Below are 18,767 nucleotides of genomic sequence, written 5' to 3'. Positions count from 1 at the left end.
GTTTAGATTCTTCAAGTTTGCAGGTGAAGACAAAATTGGTGGCCACCTAGCTGGTGCTTTTCAGCTTTTGGTTGGTATATATATATGATATTATATAATGCAGGCTAGCTTGATTACCAAGGAAAGGGTATTCCAGCAAAAAAGCAAACTACAAGGGCTTTGATATAAATTATTTTTCTTCATAATACCATGGTCTCGGAAACTTCTCAAAAATTTTAAATTTTGATCAGGTGGAGAGGCCTTTAGCACAGAAAAAAAATTAAAGTATTCAATTCAAAATTGATTGACAATAAAATCCAAAACCTTATTTAAAAACCACTATGCCCATCGTTTAGCTTGCTATGCAATGTCAGTTTCTAATCGGTGCCTCTAGCTTGGGAAGCCTCCTGACATTGTAAAGGACACTATGCTAGAGGCAAGTGTATTATTTCTTGATTCGCAATAAAGATTTTGTTTCCTCTTCAAAAAAATAGAAGGTTGGAAAAAGAAGAGCAAAAGTCAAAAAGAAAGTTCTCTTAATAATATTATATATCAATGAGGTAACTAGCGAACCTAAATATAAACAAATGAGGCAATACCACATTTGATGGTTGGCCATAATTCTATGAAATATTTACCAATAATATTAATCTATATCATGACATCACTCTGATAAATTGTGATTTTGTAAATGATTAAATTATCATCTGGCCGGAAACAGCACTATAAACTACCAACGTCCAGCAAGAAAGAAGGCCAGAAGGTGCCCTGTTGGATGATGGAGAATACAATACAAGTCCCAAACTCCCAACCAATTAGATCAATTAATTATTACTTATTTTACTAATTAGGTATCCTTATCAACCAGTCTGCTAATGGGCCCCAGTCCAAACTTGCTAATGGGCCGGGTTGGGATATATAGAAATATATAGAAATACCCTTGTAATTTGCTTTTTTGCTGGAAGACCTTAAAATTTCCTTGGTAACCAAGCATATACATGTATACCCGCAAAAGCAGCAGCCACCACAATTGTCATTACCTGCAATTAATTAACGGTCAACACTCAACTCAAAAAAATAATGCCTGCTTGCTTCGTGCTTCCCAAGTCTTCACAAACGTTTATAAAACACTCATCACCCTCTGAATGTCTCCCAAGTGCCAAACTCCTATCAATTTCAACAACCCATTTCTTCCTTAAATTGAAGTCTTGAAGACCAAACCAAAAGTTCAAAACACTTAATTGGTTTCAAAAAATTTAAGGATGTCCACTGCAGGTTATGATCTTGCTGAAGCACATGTGCTGCGAGACCTCCACAAGAAGAAGTTGAAGATGGAAGAGGAAGAAAGAAGAGCCAAGTTGGGCACAGTAAGCACAAGTACTGGATCTGAAAAGAGTGAAATGGTAGGGTCTAGTGGTTGTTTCTTCTGGGTGTTGAAGAAAATCCATCCAAGCAATAATGCTCAGATGACTACTTGTTCAGCTGATCACACTGCAGATCAAGCTGCCAGTACTTGCAACCATAAACTTTGATTGTGTTGTGTTCAGGCTCTCATGCTTTTTGTACCTGCATTCAGTAAATGGATTGTGCAGATTAGTGAAGCTCACCTTCCAGCGCGAGCCTTTAAAATTGAGCTCGTGTACAGAATAAGTGCTCTCGCTACCACTGAACTTATAAGATTTCGCTAGCAATTTGCAACTGGATTATTTATGGTTATTAATGTAATTTGCTACTAGCTAGGTAATTGCTTTTATTATTTTCCATTTTCATCTTCAACAATGTCGACTCTGAAGAAAGACATTGATCAAATTTGTTGTAAACTTTGTTCTAATATGTTGGAAGAAAAAAAAAAAATCGTTCTAATAAAAATTGTTATTATTTGGACTAAAAAACTTAGCCAGTCATATTTATGTGGCTTTTTTACAAGTTATTTAATTGAATTATGACTCCGTTTGCACTTTATCACTCAAATTAAAAATTGAATCAGTTTACTATTTTAATCTATAAAAATTTGTAATGTGACACTTTCATCCAATTCCGTCAGTTTTTCGATCAAAAACAACCAAAATTTAACAATCAAATTTTCTGCACAACACTCACAATCTCAGTTCCTATTTGGGATTTTAACCTGCAGGGGAGAATGCCTTAAATTTTTGAAACCAATTAAGTGTTTTGAACTTTTGGTTTGGTCTTCAAGACTTCAATTTAAGGAAGAAATGGGTTGTTGAAATTGATGGGAGTTTGGCACTTGGGAGATATTCAGAGGGTGATGAGTGTTTTATAAACGTTTTGTGAAGACTTGGGAAGCAAAAAGCAAGCAGGCATTATTTATTTGAGTTGACCTGTTGACTGTTGACTGTTAATTGCAGGTAAAGACAAATGTGGTGGCTGCTGCTTTTGCTGGTATACATGTATATGCTTGGTTTCCAAGGAAATTTTAAGGTCTTCCAGCCAAAAAGCAAATTACAAGGGCATTTCTATATATTTCTTCTTTTTCTTTGGTGGGAAGCTTTAATAATGGATTTGGATTCTCTACCATCTAGTTTTTGTTTGTTATGATTCTACAAATCTAAGAGTTATAAATACATTTTGGATAGTTTTTGCTTGTTCTAATTTGTAGTCATTTATATCAAATCTGTGAGTTATAAATACATTTTTTATTCTCTGCTGTGAATATATTTTGGATTCTTTGATGTGCAGTACACTATTAGAATTTAAAATTCAAGCAAAAATAAGCAAAGAATCCGAATCCTTTGATAATACCATTGTCTCAATCTTATATTTTGGATCACCGTGATTTTGACTAAAATACAATTTTAATAGCCAAATTAAATGGTGTTGCATATCACCAATTCATATCACCAATTTGTACACTGACCATGTTTGTACAAATATGATAGAGGTTAGAAAGAAAATAGGAAATAGATAAGGAAGAAACAGAGGTTTTTTTTTTAAACAAAAAAAATTTAATAGAAGGTTTAGGGTTCCTTGTTTCAAGAAAATTACAAACATTCTTTTATTTTAAAATATATCACTATTAGATAGTGGGATTAGAAAGAAAGTAAAGTTTTTTTGAGATTTACTATGAGTTTTACTTGAGAAAGAAAATTTTCTTAATAATATAGTATAGATAAAATAAGATTACTAGTGAATCCATATATGAACATATGAGTCGATACTCGATACCACATCATTCCAAGTCCAAAATTTCAAACTGATTTTCAGATATTTTGGCATCTCTAACATTACTCCCAGCCATAGTTGTATGGAAAATTGGAAATATACACCAATAACATTCATTTATTCCTTGACATCACTGTATTTATATAAAGTCTGAGTTTGTAAATGATTTAATTAGGATATGGAAATAGAACTATACTACCAAAGTACAACAAGAATGAAGGCCAGAAGGTGTGCCCTGTTGGATGAGGGCTAATACAATACTTACAAGTCCCAACCAATAATGGGTTGAGGACCAAAAATCTTATGAAGAATGCAATACAATTCAAATTTGTTATAAATTGATAAAAATAACAGTACAAAATTTAGAGAGAAATATGAGATATCAGAGAGGAGAGAGAGGCCATAAGAACAGAAGATGAGAGAGTTGTTTCATTGCATTTTATTACTACACAAGTTGCCTATTTATAGGCAAGTGTATCAAGTGGTAGAACAACACACTATATACATTAACTTACATGACTAATTAAGGCCCCGTTTAGCACTGCTTCTTAGAAGCACTTATTATCAGTTTCGTTTTTACTATAAGCGCTTATACTCAAAAACACATACAAATTTTTATAAAAAATTTCAAGTGTTTCATACAAAAGTACTTGGAAGTGTTTTTACCTGACAGGTGCTTCTCAAAAAACTACTTTAAAGCGTTTTTATAATTCATAAGCACTTTTATTTATTTATGCCAAACGTAACCAAAAGCGTTTTTATTAATCTGAAAGTGCTTTTGCCAATTCTAAAAGCAGTGTCAAACGAGCGCTAAGCAATACCAGGTGATAAGACCTTTACATTGCAAAGACTAATCTCTTGGTAGACAACCACCTATCAAATACGCTAGCCACTTCATGTCATTACTTTACAACACTTCTCCTTGGATGTCCACCAATCAGTAACAGTTGCCTCATTAAAACCTTATTAGGAAAACCCAATGGGAAAAAAAACTACGCGAAGGAAAAAATATATAACTCGTCTGAGATAACAGATATGGTGTTGGACGCGCATAATGCTGCCTCGTTAAAACCTTGCTAGTAAAACCCTGTGAGATAAAACCTAGTCGAAGGAAAAAGAGTACAACGCGCATATGTTCAATGTAGCAGGATATTCCCCCTGATGACTACATTTGTCAATCTGATAGTTGAGAATGCCGACGCAAACCAATACCGTGTACCAATTTCTTGAATGTACACTTCGGTAAAGCTTTGGTGAAGAGATCTGCAAGATTTTCACCAAAACAAATTTGTCTGAATTCAATTTCACGATTCTTCTCAAGTTCATGCATATAGAAGAATTTTGGTGAAATGTGTTTCATTTTGTCACCCTTGAGGTATCCTCCTTTGATTTGAGCGATGCATGCAGCATTATCTTCATATATTGTTGTTGGAGTACTTGTGACTGGAAGCAAATTACATGTGCTCCGAATATGACGAATTACAGATCTCAGCCATACGCATTCTCAACTTGCTTCATGGATACTTAGAATTTGCGTATCCAAACAAATGTGGGTTATCAATGTGTGTACTAGAATAAAACAAATCCATATCCTTCGTTCCTCGAAGCTATCGCAAAATATGCCATTCCAATGCCTTTTTGTTGGAGCAGAGCTATACCTTGCCAACAAATTTACTTCATATGCTATGTCTAGTCTAGTACATTGTGCTAAGTATAACAAAGCACCTATTGCACTAAGATATAGTACTTCAGGACCAAGGATCCTTTCATCATCTTCTTTGGGACGAAAAAGTCTTTCTTAGTGTCAAGAGACCGAACAACCATTGGGGTACTCAATGGATAGGCTTTGTCCATACCAAATCGTTTCAATACTTTCTCAGTGTATGTTGTTTGATGGACAAGTATCCCGCTAGTATATTGCTCGATCTGCAGGCCGAGACAATATTTTGTTTTCCTAAGGTTTTTCATCTCAAATTCATTTTGAGATATTAAGCAGTCTTTGTAAGCTTCTCGGGAGTGCCAATTAAATTCATATTGTCTACATATACTGCGACGATGGCAAATCCCAAATCTGATTTCTTTATGAATACACAAGGACATACAAGATCATTAACATATCCTTCTCTTTCCAGGTATTCACTGAGGCGTTTATACCACATTCTTCCAGATTGCTTCAAACCATATAATGATCACCTCAATTTGATTAAGTGCATATCTCGTGGTTTTGGTTTAGGCAACTTAAAACCTTCTGAGATTTTCATGTAGATATTTGCATCTAACTCCCCATACAAATATGCAGTCACCACGTCCATAAGTCTCATATCTAACTTTTCATCAACAACGAGACTTATTAAGTAACGGAACGTGATTGCATCCATAATAGAAGAATATGTTTCTTCATAATCAAACTCAGGTCTTTGTGAAAAACCTTGTGCCACGAGTCATGCTTTATATCTTACAATCTCATTTTTCTCATTGCATTTTCTAGTGAATACCTATTTGAAACCAACTGGTTTCACATCATGTGGTGTTTGGACTACAGGTCCAAATACTCCACGTTTTTCCAAAGAATCTAATTCAGCCTGAATTGCTGCTTTCCACTTAGGCCAATTATGCCTTTGTTTGCATTCATTGTCAATGTGTGGTTCAATACCATCACATTCATTGATCTCAGGAGCTACTACACATGAAAAGATGTCATTGATGACCATTTCATTTCGATGCCACAAATCATTTGTGCATGCATAATTTACAGATATTTACACTTACACCCGTTGACGTTTATCGTCTTTTTACATGCACCTCTGATGTTTCAAAAATTACACATACACCCCTGAGGTTTCAAAAATTACACATACACTCCTTGAGGTTTCAAAACTGTTGCATATAACTCCTTGTAAGAGAAAACAATATATAAACAAAGAAGAATATATATGTATTGAGGTTGGACCTTACATCTTGAGTAATCTTATTAGGCCATTTCATCCCTTAGCATGCCTTTTTGCATACTTTCTCATTATTTTTCGTCTCATTGTAGGGGGGTTATATGCAACATTTTTGAAACCTCAGGGGGGTGTATGCGTAATTTTTTAAACCACATGAGATGTATGTGAAAAGACAATAAATCTCAGGGGGTGTAAGTGTAAATAACTCTTCTTTATTTTCAAGTACTTGAGCCTCTCCAGGGGCTTCAGTCACTTCAGGGACCATTTCATTTTCTTAAGTCTCTTTTTCTAGAGGTTTGTGAATTATGGGTTCACTGTCAATTTCTTTCTCCACAACCTCATCAATTTCATTGGGGTTTATATGTACTCTAGGTTTCCTCTTCAGGGGAACCATATCTTTTGACCTGATAGGTCTGCCACGCTTCAGGCGTGCACCATATGATTCATTCGCCGCCACATTAGATTGCCCAGTTGGGACCTCAATTCTTGCAAGCGTATTTACAGCCGGTATATGTGACTTTGTTACCTTTGCTGTATCAGTAAATGCATCTGGCATTTGATTAGCAATCTGTTGAAGATGAATTATCCTTCGTACTTCATTTCAAACTAGGCAGTACGAGGATCAAGATGAGATATAGTGGATATTTTCCATGACAATTTACGCCGTTCTTCAGGAACGGTCTTTTTTCCCCCTAACGGCGGGACATTTGTCTCATCATCAAAATGACAATCCGCAAAATGTGTGGTGAATACATCACCCGTCATTGATTCCAGCTAACGAATAATTGACGGTGAATCAAAACCCACATAAATTCCCAATCTACGTTGAGGACCCATCTTACTATGTTGTGGGGGGTGCAATTGGTACATACACGGCGCATCCAAATATTCGTAAATATGAGCCGTTGGGTGGACTACCCAGTACAAGTTGATAATGAGAATATTGATAGTCTGAAATAGGTCTCAAACGAACCAATGATGCCGCATGTAAGATGACGTGTCCCCATGCAGATACTCGAAATTTTGTTTTCAACAGTAAAGGTTTAACAATCAACTGTAAGCGGTTATCAAACGCTTCAGCTAAATCATTATGAGTATGCACATGAGAGACGGGATGCTCAACCTCAATTCCAAGCGACTCACAATAAGCATTAACTGCCTGAGATGTAAACTCAATGGCATTATCGAGTTGAATTGACTTAATTTGATGATCTGAAATTGTGCTCTCAATTTGATTATCTGAGCAAGAAGTGGGGCAAATGCCACATTCCGACTTGATAATAGGCACACATGCGACCATCTAGCAAATGCGTCAATCAAAACCATAAAGTAACGAAATAGTCCGAATGGTACGTGGTTGGATTGGCCCACAAATATCCCCTTGAATTCTTTACAAAAATTTCAGGAATTCAAACTCAACCTTTTGTTGAGATGACCTTACAACCAACTTCCTTTGTGAACAAGCTTTGCAAAAGCTATTGTTGGGTAACACAATATCTTTATTTGCCAATTTGTGCCCATATGAATTTGCTATGATCTTACGCATTATCGTGGATCCAGGATGACCAAGACGCATTATAGTGAACTTCAGGTCACTAATAGTGTGAGACTCAACAATTCTTATGGTAGTATAATACAATCCAAATGAGGAAGCAGAAAACTTCTCCAATACATGCTTTTTGCCTGAGGCATTTGAGGTAACGCAAAGGTACTCACGATTATGCTCATTTATTGTTTCAATATGATATCCATTCAAACGTATATCCTTGAAGCTGAGCAAATTCTTTTTAGATCTCGTGGAATATAAAGCTTCATGAATGCTAGACCCTTTAATCAGGTTAGTAGAACCTGATATTATAGTTACCTTAGTTTTGATTTCATCAAGCTTGGTAAATTATTTGTGATTTCGAAGAATTGTGTGTGTAGTTGCACTATCAACAACACAAATATTTTCGCCTCCATAATTTGGCTCCATGCCTACTTTAGATCTCTTGGATCTCAAATAGATATCGGAAACTTCTGGTTCCAATTTTCTCATATTAGGATATTTATGCCATTTATATAGATCAAGGAACTTCAAGTCCTTTATAGGAATTAAAGAGCTTCATGTCCTTAATTTATCCATGTACAATATTGAATAATAATAATCAATGGACCAAACAGTAATACAACTATAAAATTAACATAAAACTACTCTCTGACGAGCGATTGGCTCTCTTACCGAGTGATTCTTGCACCTCTGGGCACTTTTGTGCTGATAACATATTATAAATTGATAAAACTGATAAAAATAACAGTACAAAATTTAGAGAGAAATATGAGATATCAGAGAGGAAAGAGAGGCCGTGAGAACAGAAGATGGACGAGTTGTTTCGTTGCATTTTATTACTACACAAGTTGCCTATTTATAGGCAAGTGTATCAAGTGGTAGAACACACCAGATACATTAACTTACATGATTAAACAATACCAGTGATAACACCTGTACATTGCAAAGACTAATCTCTTGGTGGACAGCCACCTATCAAATAGGTTAGCCACCTCATGTCATTACTTTACAACAAAATTAGATTTTTCCTTATTTTACTAATTAGGTATCCTTATTTTACATCCCCTTCCTTTTATTGATCTCATTAAGCAATAAAGTCTACCAAGGAAGATACGCACTCTTGCTCAAAGTATTGTCACCATGTCAACCAATAGTTATAAATGATTTTTCAGCCTTCTTGAAGCTTCTAATATATTTTCTCTGTGGCCAAAAGCACTGACTCTAATATACTCTTCACCTCCAGGACCAAATCCCTTTCCTGGTATGGTCACTATGTGTGTCTTTTCAAGAATTTCATTGAATACATCCCAAGAACTCAACCCCGGAAAATGTACCCATACATAAGGTGCATTTTTGCCACCATACACCTTCAACCCAAGTGATCTGAATGTGTCAACAATTATGTTTGCATTCTCCTTGTAGTAGTCAACCACAGTGGTTATAGCCTGAAAATGTAAATTTTTTTACTTGAAAGATAGACCTTGCAATGACTAACTTGGAACAGAAATGGGATGTAAATTCTAACCTGGTAACCTTCTGCAGAAAGGCATGCTAGTCCTCCAGCCTGAGCAATATTTGATGCACCATTGAAGCAGGTACACACTATGCGGTTATAATCCTTTATGACTGGAAATCCATTTGCATACAACAACTCTTCAGGGACAACCGTCCAACCAAGGCGGACCCCTGTGAACCCAGCAAATTTGGAGAAGGATGAAATTTCAATTGCAACCTGTACACAAAATTGGCCAAAAGCAACTTCCAGTAAGAATCAGGTTGTGGATTTGCTATTGTCAAACACAAAATGATATATGGTGGTGAGAACTGAGAAACCTCTCTGGCCCCAGGAATTTCATAGATTGATCTTGGGCTTTCATCTGATATATAAGCAGCATATGAGGAGTCATAAACTATTATTGATCCATTTGCTTTTGCAAACTCCACCAGTTGCTTTAGTTGCTGCTGTGATGCAGCATTGCCAGTTGGATTGTTTGGAGAGCAGAAAAATATGATATCTGCCCTTGAAGCAGTTATTAAGTCCGGAAAAAAATTATTCTCAGGCCTGCAGTTCAGGTACACAATGTTCTTATACTTCCCGGTACGCTCTTGAAACTTGCCTGCTCGACCAGCAATGACACTAGAATCTATGTATGCCTGTCCCAAAACATAGTACATCAACAAGGTATCCAGCAAAAACGTTCAATGTAGCCTTACTTTACTATCCAATAACAATAGTCATTGGAGCATAGTTATAACGGAAAAGGAAAATAATATTGAGAGTGAGATGACAATGAATCATTTTCATTATGTCTCATCTTGATTTAGAATTTAAAAGAGCAATATTAGGTTAAGATCAGATTTGTTTTATATTTACCGGAAAAGAAGGGTCTTGCACAGCCACTGTCACATTGGATCCCAGAAGCATCTGCTAAGGGGGCAAAAGTCAGAACTCATACCAGATATTTTGCCTTCGAACCTAAATAATAACAGGTCTTCACTCTTATCCAATTAGATTTGCTACACATCAAGTTTTTCTTACCTGAAGGCGAGAAATGTCACATTGTGCACCATCTGATACAAAAATCTCATTGCCCTCTATGCCCATATTCTTGTAGAATGTTTCTGCAATTTCCATCCGTAATTCCTGCACCAAAACTTATTAAATTTTAGTCACTAAAGGAGAAAAGAAAGTACAACAATGTAGTTCATGGTATCTCAAAGAAGGATGAAAATATCTACTCCTCATCATGTCTGATGATTGTACTTTTTTGATTCCTTTGATTTACCACTGATAATAATTCTGTCATCAACATATTGCAATAGGCTTTTTTTTGGTTCACACATGCTTCATAATTTGACTTAATAAATAAATGATATGCTTACTTATGGGGAAGGTAAGTTCAGGTTCAAAATCAATGACATGAATGATGGTGACAACCAGGCTATGCACAAATACGGTTGATTTGGTTTAGGTGAAATTATAATTTCTTCTATCAATCAAGAAGCAAAAAGAAAAAAGAAAAATCAGAATAAACACCAAAAGATTACATCCTACCGTATGGCCTTGCTCAGCTCCATACCCTCTGTAACCTTGAGCTGTTGATAGAGCATATGCATGCTGTAAGAACATAATATAAGAGCTTAATATTCATCAGACTAGAAACTAAGAAAAAATAGCTCTTTACAATTTAGCATATATATATACACACATATCAAGCATAAGAAAATGTTAAGTTTGTGTTCTCTCCGCTTCTTTCAACTCCATCAAAAAGAAAATTGAACGGAAAGGAAAAATTAAAATCAAGCAATCGAAAATATTGCTGTGCTACATGCTCTCACTAATTTTCTTTGATCATGCAAGTCAAGGCTTGCGTATAGCAATGAGTTTTATATTTCTACACTTTTACTAGCAGGTTATAAAAAGAAGACTGAGGGGATGAAGACATGCACTTGTCACTACTGTCCCAAATATTGGAATATAGAGGAAATGTTAAATAAAAGGACAGTTGAACTAAATAAGAAAACCAACAATGAACTTTATTATGGAAAAAGTAATATCAAACACAGCCAGCATATTATTGCTTATAATTTGTAATCAAGTCAATCCCTCAGGCATTGGCTCAAGTGGTAAAAGGGTTGCTGCAGTTTGAATGGATTTTATATTCAGATTTTACACGGCCAAAAAAAACATTATATACAATAATCTGGGAGCCACTAAATTACCTCAGCCATAGCAGATGTGATTATGTCTGGTATAGGTTCTGTAGTATCACCGATACCAAGTCTTATTATCCTTTCATGTGGGTACTTCTGAGCATGCATAAACTCGCGCATGAATATCTGGTTAAGAGACCATAAAGGTATGTAGGAAAATTAGCACTTGAATGCATCTATCACACAACCATTTTATCGTAAGGAACAAGAGTTCCGACCAGGAAAATTTACACATAATGATCATGTTACACAATAACAATCCATACAATTAGCATGAGATAGACTGTATAATAAGAAGTGATAGGGCCAAAGTTTAGATTTCAGTAGCTGCTGACCTCTGGAAACAAATATTCATTTTGCAGGTTCTCCATATTGACACTGCGCAAGACTTTTGTGCAATGACCTGTGATCGCATTGCATTGTTTATTAATTAGTGTATGACTCCCAAAAATACTTTTGCATAACTATGTAGATAGCGTGAACATATTAGTACAACAATCACTTCCAAGTTAATGAAACGAAGAGCGAGGTTTTGAGACAATAATATGAGTATTTGTGACACCGAATGAATGGAGATTAAAGAGAAAATTGCAAGAGAACACTCAAGATAGACAACTCGCCACTCAATGGAATCCACCAGATAAGAGCTATAAATTTAGGTGGACACCTCGTCCTGAAAGCCAAGGGTTAGAAAACCCACTCAAATCTAGATGATGGAATTATATGCATATGGTTCCTTTATATAGGGAGCTTAATTACAACACTTCATTTTTATAGGAATTTAATGAGAAAAGATAAGATAAAAAGCTAAAAATTCACAATCCTCTCTAAATGAAAAATAATAGAAAAACATGTGCTAGAAATCCCAAGAGAGAGACAAACATAGATGGAAAACCAAAAGATAGAGCATGTGATGGAATCCCAAAAGTCAAGCCCTCTTCATCTCTAATAATTTTTAGATTATTTTCAGGGTCAATTTGAGTTATTTATATAACCGAAAAAAAAGTTTGAGATTGTAATAGCTTACCGACTTTCCTCTCATTTTCAGACCTTGAACTGTAAATCATCCAGCAAAGATGAATGTAACTAAATGAGTTCATGACATAAAACATGGAGTAAAAGAATTAAAACAAAAACATTTGAACAATGACATGTATGCAAGGACTATATCAACCTATTGAACAATTTATAACCTGGTCCAGATTGTTTTAGGCTGCAATGAAATGCAAGAAGGCGTGCAAATACGTGATGGCAGTTGAAGATAATGCATAATTTGTTTCAACAGTTTGTCTCAATCGACATAAAAATCACAATAGAGGAATACTGATCATTTGAGTGATGATACCAACTGCATTCACAACAATATATATACTTGAGGATGGTTGGGGTTGGCAGTTGGCACACACCAGACATGCCTCAAAGCCCCTACAAGCAATGTGCACCATTGACAATTTCAGTTGTAGATATGGCCAAAGAAAATTCTAAGCTAGTTCCCAGAAGCAAACAAATACTGCAAAATGAACCTACTCATGTCATACATCACCATACATACATGCCTTCATTATTTCAATACAGTTCCTTGGACAATGATGTCTATAGATGCTTTAGTACAATAATGCTCCAATGATTCAATGAAATGTTTTCTAAATGCATGAACATGTCCCTTAATGCATGCATAGTTAATTTCAGTGGAAAATATCATCATGGTTTTTCCCTGAACCTACCAAGCACCTTTCCCTAGACAAATACTGATGAACAGGCGGCAGGACTCAGGAGTTACTGACACTTTGAATTATGGGAACGCAGGCCAATGTCGACATAAAGCTCCAAACACAAAGAAAAGTCATGGGGGGCCACCTGGCACAACTCTGTTTTGGAGCTTAACTTGTGCGATGACATAAAATATAAATGATAAAAACTACAAGCCATTCATGTAAAAACAAAACTTGGTACGCCCTTTTGGGACTGGCTGCTACAGAGAGCTTCGTAACAGAGTTTTCAGTTAGGTAATGTCGTGGGACACTTGGCTTGAACATTATATCAAACAGATGCAATAGCTTCATATTTGATGCTGATTGCTGACTGAACACTACATTGCACAAACTAATTAAAACAATAATTCAACGTGAAACGTACACACTTAAGAAGCATGCATGCATCTGTATTAAATTCAATTCACTTTGTTACAATCAAGGAACTTTAAGAAAGCTGAACCCCAAAGATTCTTTGATACCCAGTATCCTTTCCTGGCAATATGGGCACATGTAATGAGTAATTGAAGATTAAAGGAAATAATGTTGCAGTAAATTTCGAACCAAGTAGTCCTGCAATGCATTTGTACCTTCTGAGATGCTCTCACTGTGGAATTCCACACCATCAGAACTTGGAAAATTCTCATCTTTCACCAAACCCAGAAGGTAGTGGAAGAAATTTCCCTTTGACACCTACAGCAGCACCATCCCCATTACCCAAGAAAGCACATAATTAACTGGACTTTTAAAAAAGCCAAGAATGACATCAACTACACGAACTCTAAATTTTAAATTGAATGTCAAAGCAAAATTTTGACTATTTTTGTCAAGAACTTTCAAGTAAGCACGTCGATGTTACAGAGTCCACCAAATTTTGAATTGTCTAAATGTCCTTTAACTCAAATTGCAACATTACAACATAACAATATCTTTTGAAAATAAAATTAAAACATTAAAAGAAAGAAAAAACATCATTTTTCAACTTCCCACTATATATTTATTTAAAATAGAAAAATAAAAGCAAAACAAATCTCACACTAAATGTAGCTAGTTATCAACATTTGACAATTTATATTATCAATTCATATTAGGAACTGCCTAACTTTTTAAATTTTTTTAACTACTTGTTTTGTTAAATTATTTCTTTGCGTGCTCTCTTTCATTAAAATGCCTCAATATTTACAATAAGCTTAATTATCGATTTATTACCAAAATCTGTAACTCATTCCCATATGGCAACCTGAAAAATTTTTTGTCTCAGATTACTACCTGTAACTTACATATGTGTCCCATTTTACCTTATTCCGTCAAAAATTCCGTTAAAAATGCTAACTTGGCTATTAATGCTGACGTGGTGTGCTGGATGTGCGTGTGTCACATCTTTGCTTTTGTTTTCGGATTTTTTTACTTTCTTATTTTTATAAACTTTGAAAATTAATTAAAAATAACTCCGAACTCATAAAAATATACATAAAATTTCTACAGACTCGTCTTGACTAGTACTACTTTACTATGGGATCAAAATACCAATTTTCCCTCTAAAAATTTCAAGAAAATTTGGAAAGTCCAAATTTATTTCTAGAAAATTAAAATAAATTCTAGAATTTTCATAAACTCTCGGACGAATTTTCAAAAATATTTTTGAAATTACCAAAAGCCCGTTTTAGAGAATTATTTCAAGACTTTACAAAAAATTTTGAATTTTTCTAGAATTTATTTTATAGAGGGAAATTTGTTTTCCTCTAAGACCGAGAGGTCTTTTGGGTAGCAAGTGTTCACGAGAAAGGTATTGTTAGTTTTTAGAAGCTTAACGGTGCAGACCTCATATTTTTTGGAGTTCGGGAGATTATCCTATGAATTTCCAAAGAATCTAAAGTATTTTAATTTTCTAGAAATAAATTTGGACTTCCCAAATTTTCTAGAAATTTTTAGAGAGAAAATTGGTATTTTGACCCTATAGTAAACTAATACTAGTCAAGATGAGTCCGTATGAATTTTTTGAGTTCGGAGATATTTTTAATTAATTTTCAAAGTATAAAAATAGAAAGAAAAAAATATAAGAAAAAATGTGACATGTGACGCACCTCCAGAACGCCACGTCAGCAATAACGGCCAAGTTAGCATTTTTAACTGAATTGTTGACGGAACAAGGTAATAGGACATGAATGTAAGTTATAGGTGGTAATTGGGACAAAAACATTTTCAGGTAACAATATGAGAATGAGTTACAATTTTGAGTGATAAATCGATAATTAAGTCATTTACAATATACAATAAAAGTCAATTGACTTGCGAGAACTTTAATAAAAGAAATAAAGATGTTATACATTTCAACTTTGGAGGTAAAATAGTAAACAAAATAAGGAATCTTGGAAGATGAGCCATTGCCAATATATATAGGCTTAATTGTGTTTTTACCACCCAAAGTTTACATTGATTTCCACTTTACCACCCAGAACTTTATTTGTCCTACTTTACCACCCAAAGTTTACATTGATTCTAACTTTACCACCCAGAAATTTCTTTGTCCCATTTTACCACCCAAAGTTTACATTGATTCCCACTTTACCACCCAGAAATTTATTTGTCCCATTTTACCACCCAAAGTTTACATTGATTCCCACTTTACCACCCAAAAGTATTTTTCGTGTCCCAGTTAACCTTTCTCCGTCTATTTTGTCACTCTAGATTCAGGGAGTAAAGTAGGAATCAATGTAAACTTTGGGTGGTAAAGTGAGAATCAATGTAAACTTTGGGTGGTAAAGTGGGACATATAAAGTTCTGGGTGGTAAAGTGAGAATCAATGTACACTTTGGGTGGTAAAGTGGGACAAATAAAATTCTGGGTGGTAAAATGAGAATCACTCCAAACTTTGGGTGGTAAAAACACAATTAAGCCACATATATATATATATATGTTTTCTTATGGTGAAATTGCAGCTTTAAAATAGATCTATTCAGGCATGAGTTTATATTTCAAAAGTCTCAATGCTATTAATAGTGGCCCACCCGTTAATATACTAAAAATTATCATGTCATTTTTCTTATGTGAGATCTTTATTCACAAGCATGACTCACATCGAATTACACAACTCAAACTTAAATTTGTCATACACAAATATAGAGAATTCAAATCCCTTTAGAAGATGTTAAAGTATCCAATCTTATATTTTCAATAATTTTACCAACTCTCATTATATCATAGATTTCATCTCATACAAGAGAGTTAAAGGGAAAATTAAAAATAAAGTTGGATTGTAAAGCATGTGCCTTGTTTTTCTCAAAAAGAAAAAAGAAAAAAGAAAGGCATGTGTCTTGTTAGATCGTACCTCTGTTATATGTATACGGCCTTGTGCCCTTGTTATATGTATACGGCCTTACTTGAACAAGATTTGTTCGATCGTACCTCTGTTAGAATATATGTGTTTATGAAGACTCTCATATGTACTAAATTTATAAAAATTTCGACTAATAAGGGCCTAAAATAATTTAAATGTATTCATTAGTCAAAGGTGGAGGCTTTTAGATTATAAGATCAATGAACCTCGAACGCTGCCTTACCAACCCAAAATTATTATAGAGTTTTACACTACAGTGACATCTATATAACTATAACTTATCATAAACTTATAAAAGAATCTCATAAATCATACTAAAATAACTTAATAATCTAAATTCATCAATATAACTGCGCCTTCTCGTACCACTAACTCCACCATAACTGCAATGCAGCGCAATGAAAAAAAAAAAAGAAATACACTCTACGCAAAATTGTCAAAACGTTTGTCGTCCAAACTAAAACAATTTACTTGAAAAATTTTGAGTATTTGAGAAAATTTTCATGAATGCAATAGTTATTTACCAAAATCTCTAATCTAAAAGTTCAAACTACAGACTTTTAATTTTATTCTCACAATAAAGGTCGATGATCATACCACGATTAACTCAATTAAAATAATAAAAGTCTATGATATCTTTATGGAGTTCATTTTTTATATAAACAACATACAAATTAAGGAGTAAAATTTTGGATTTCGCATAAATTTTGATGGAAATTTCGATGAATTTTAAATTTCAACAAAAATTAAAGAAAAACGATGAAAATTGCTATTAAAATACGAAAATTTTGAATGAAACTTTACCATATGTTTATTTAACATATTATTTACTACATTGATAAAAAAACATTAAATAAACCAAATTATATAGTAAGTTTCATGTGATATAAGATGAATATAATGTGTGCTAGAGACAAATACGGTTAAATAAAATTAGTATAATGAATAAATGAAATTAGTATATTATTTATAATCTATACACTAAATCCTAATATTAAACCCTATATACTCTATATGACATAATACTCTTTATACTCTATAATCTGTACACTATACACTAAACCCTATATACTCTATAATCTATATTGTTTAGGATAGTGATTAATGTCATTTTGCTCCCCAGACTATTACACAGATATCAGTTTGCTCCCCAGACTTCTAATTTGGAAAATTAAGCACCCTGACTTTTTCAATTTTACCAATTAAGGTTATTCCGTCAATTTATACATTTTTCATCTAAAATGTCGAGATGATCAAGCAAAATTTAGCAAGAAATAAAAGAGGAAAAATGATGCATGAGGAAAAAATGATAAGATCTAATTGGAAGGGACCATTTTGCCCTCAAAGATTTGGATAAAAAATGTGTAAATTGACAAAAGAACCTCAATTGGCAAAATTGAAAAAGTCAGAGTCCTTAATTTTCCAAATTAGAAGTCTGGGGAGCAAACTGATACAAGTGTAATAGTCTGGGGAGCAAAATGGTATTAATCCCTTTAGGATATGATATAAGATATTAGGATTTAGGCCATTTAGGGTATTTTTAATTATTTTTTATATAGAAATGTATTATGGGTTAAAAACAACTAAATGAAACCCCATTTTTTTTTTCCAATTGCCTAAAGGCCCCAAACTCCAATCAACACTAAATTTTTTTTTCTTTCCCCCGTGGCTCTCTAGTCTTCCCCTCATTAGTCAATAGTCATTTCTCACTTCACTGTCTCTTTCTTATCTTTTTCATTTTTTTCCCACAAAAGTTAAAACTGCTCCCCCACTCCTTTTTTTTTTTTTTTTTTCCTTCATCTCTTTCTCTCATTTCTCTCCACAGACTCCACCCCCCGGTGCTTCTCTCTCTCTCTCTCTCTCTCTCTCTCTCTCTCTCATTCCTGTATCTCTCTTTCTCTCGGCATCTCCATCACCAGCCCACCTTCACCCTTATCTCTTTCTCCCTCCTCCCTTTCTCTCTCATCTCGCCCCCTGTCGCTGAAACCCATCAAAAACCCAACCCCTCATCTCTTCCTCCCTCACGGCCTTAGTTCCTCCCAAAACTCAGTTCCTCTCTTTCTCCCTCAATCTCCCAAAACCCAAAAACTTCTTAGAAAAATCTCACCCCCAAAGCCGAAAATTTGAGAATTTCAGCGAAATTATGAAAATTTTGACGAAATCTTGTTGGTTTGGTGTTAAAATTTTCATACCCCAAAAAAACGAAAATTTCATCGAAATTTTACTCCTTGATACAAACATATTTAAAGATGAAAAATAAATTTATATCTTAATAGCAAGAAAGTGAATCCATCAAAATTAAAGAATTT

The 18,767-nt window shown here is 34.3% G+C and overlaps 1 protein-coding gene across 4 annotated transcripts; it reads right to left on the bottom strand.

Annotated features, from left to right (window-relative positions):
* Positions 1 to 8,603: 8,603 nt before the first annotated feature.
* On the bottom strand, positions 8,604 to 13,850 carry LOC147279401 (aminotransferase ALD1, chloroplastic-like). 4 transcript variants are annotated; one of them, XM_086250673.1, is made up of 11 exons: positions 13,712 to 13,850; positions 12,564 to 12,795; positions 12,398 to 12,456; positions 11,706 to 11,773; positions 11,380 to 11,496; positions 10,712 to 10,774; positions 10,196 to 10,300; positions 10,031 to 10,084; positions 9,490 to 9,810; positions 9,182 to 9,388; positions 8,604 to 9,101 (listed from the first exon to the last, which is right to left on the bottom strand). In XM_086250673.1, the coding sequence occupies exons 2-11, from the start codon at positions 12,638 to 12,640 to the stop codon at positions 8,811 to 8,813; spliced, it is 1,362 nt and encodes a 453-aa protein (XP_086106799.1). In that variant the 5' UTR covers positions 12,641 to 12,795; positions 13,712 to 13,850; the 3' UTR covers positions 8,604 to 8,810. The 4 variants fall into 4 exon arrangements, with proteins under 4 accessions (XP_086106799.1, XP_086106800.1, XP_086106801.1 ...); XM_086250674.1 differs by having other exon boundaries at positions 10,031 to 10,081; XM_086250675.1 differs by having other exon boundaries at positions 12,398 to 12,426.
* Positions 13,851 to 18,767: the final 4,917 nt, after the last annotated feature.

This window comes from Dryas octopetala, chromosome 7 (genome assembly GCF_963921425.1).
Source record: "Dryas octopetala chromosome 7, drDryOcto1.1, whole genome shotgun sequence".
Taxonomy (NCBI): Eukaryota; Viridiplantae; Streptophyta; class Magnoliopsida; order Rosales; family Rosaceae; genus Dryas; species Dryas octopetala.
Note: the sequence above shows the minus strand (reverse complement) of the source record. Positions and strands in the feature narration are given on the sequence as shown.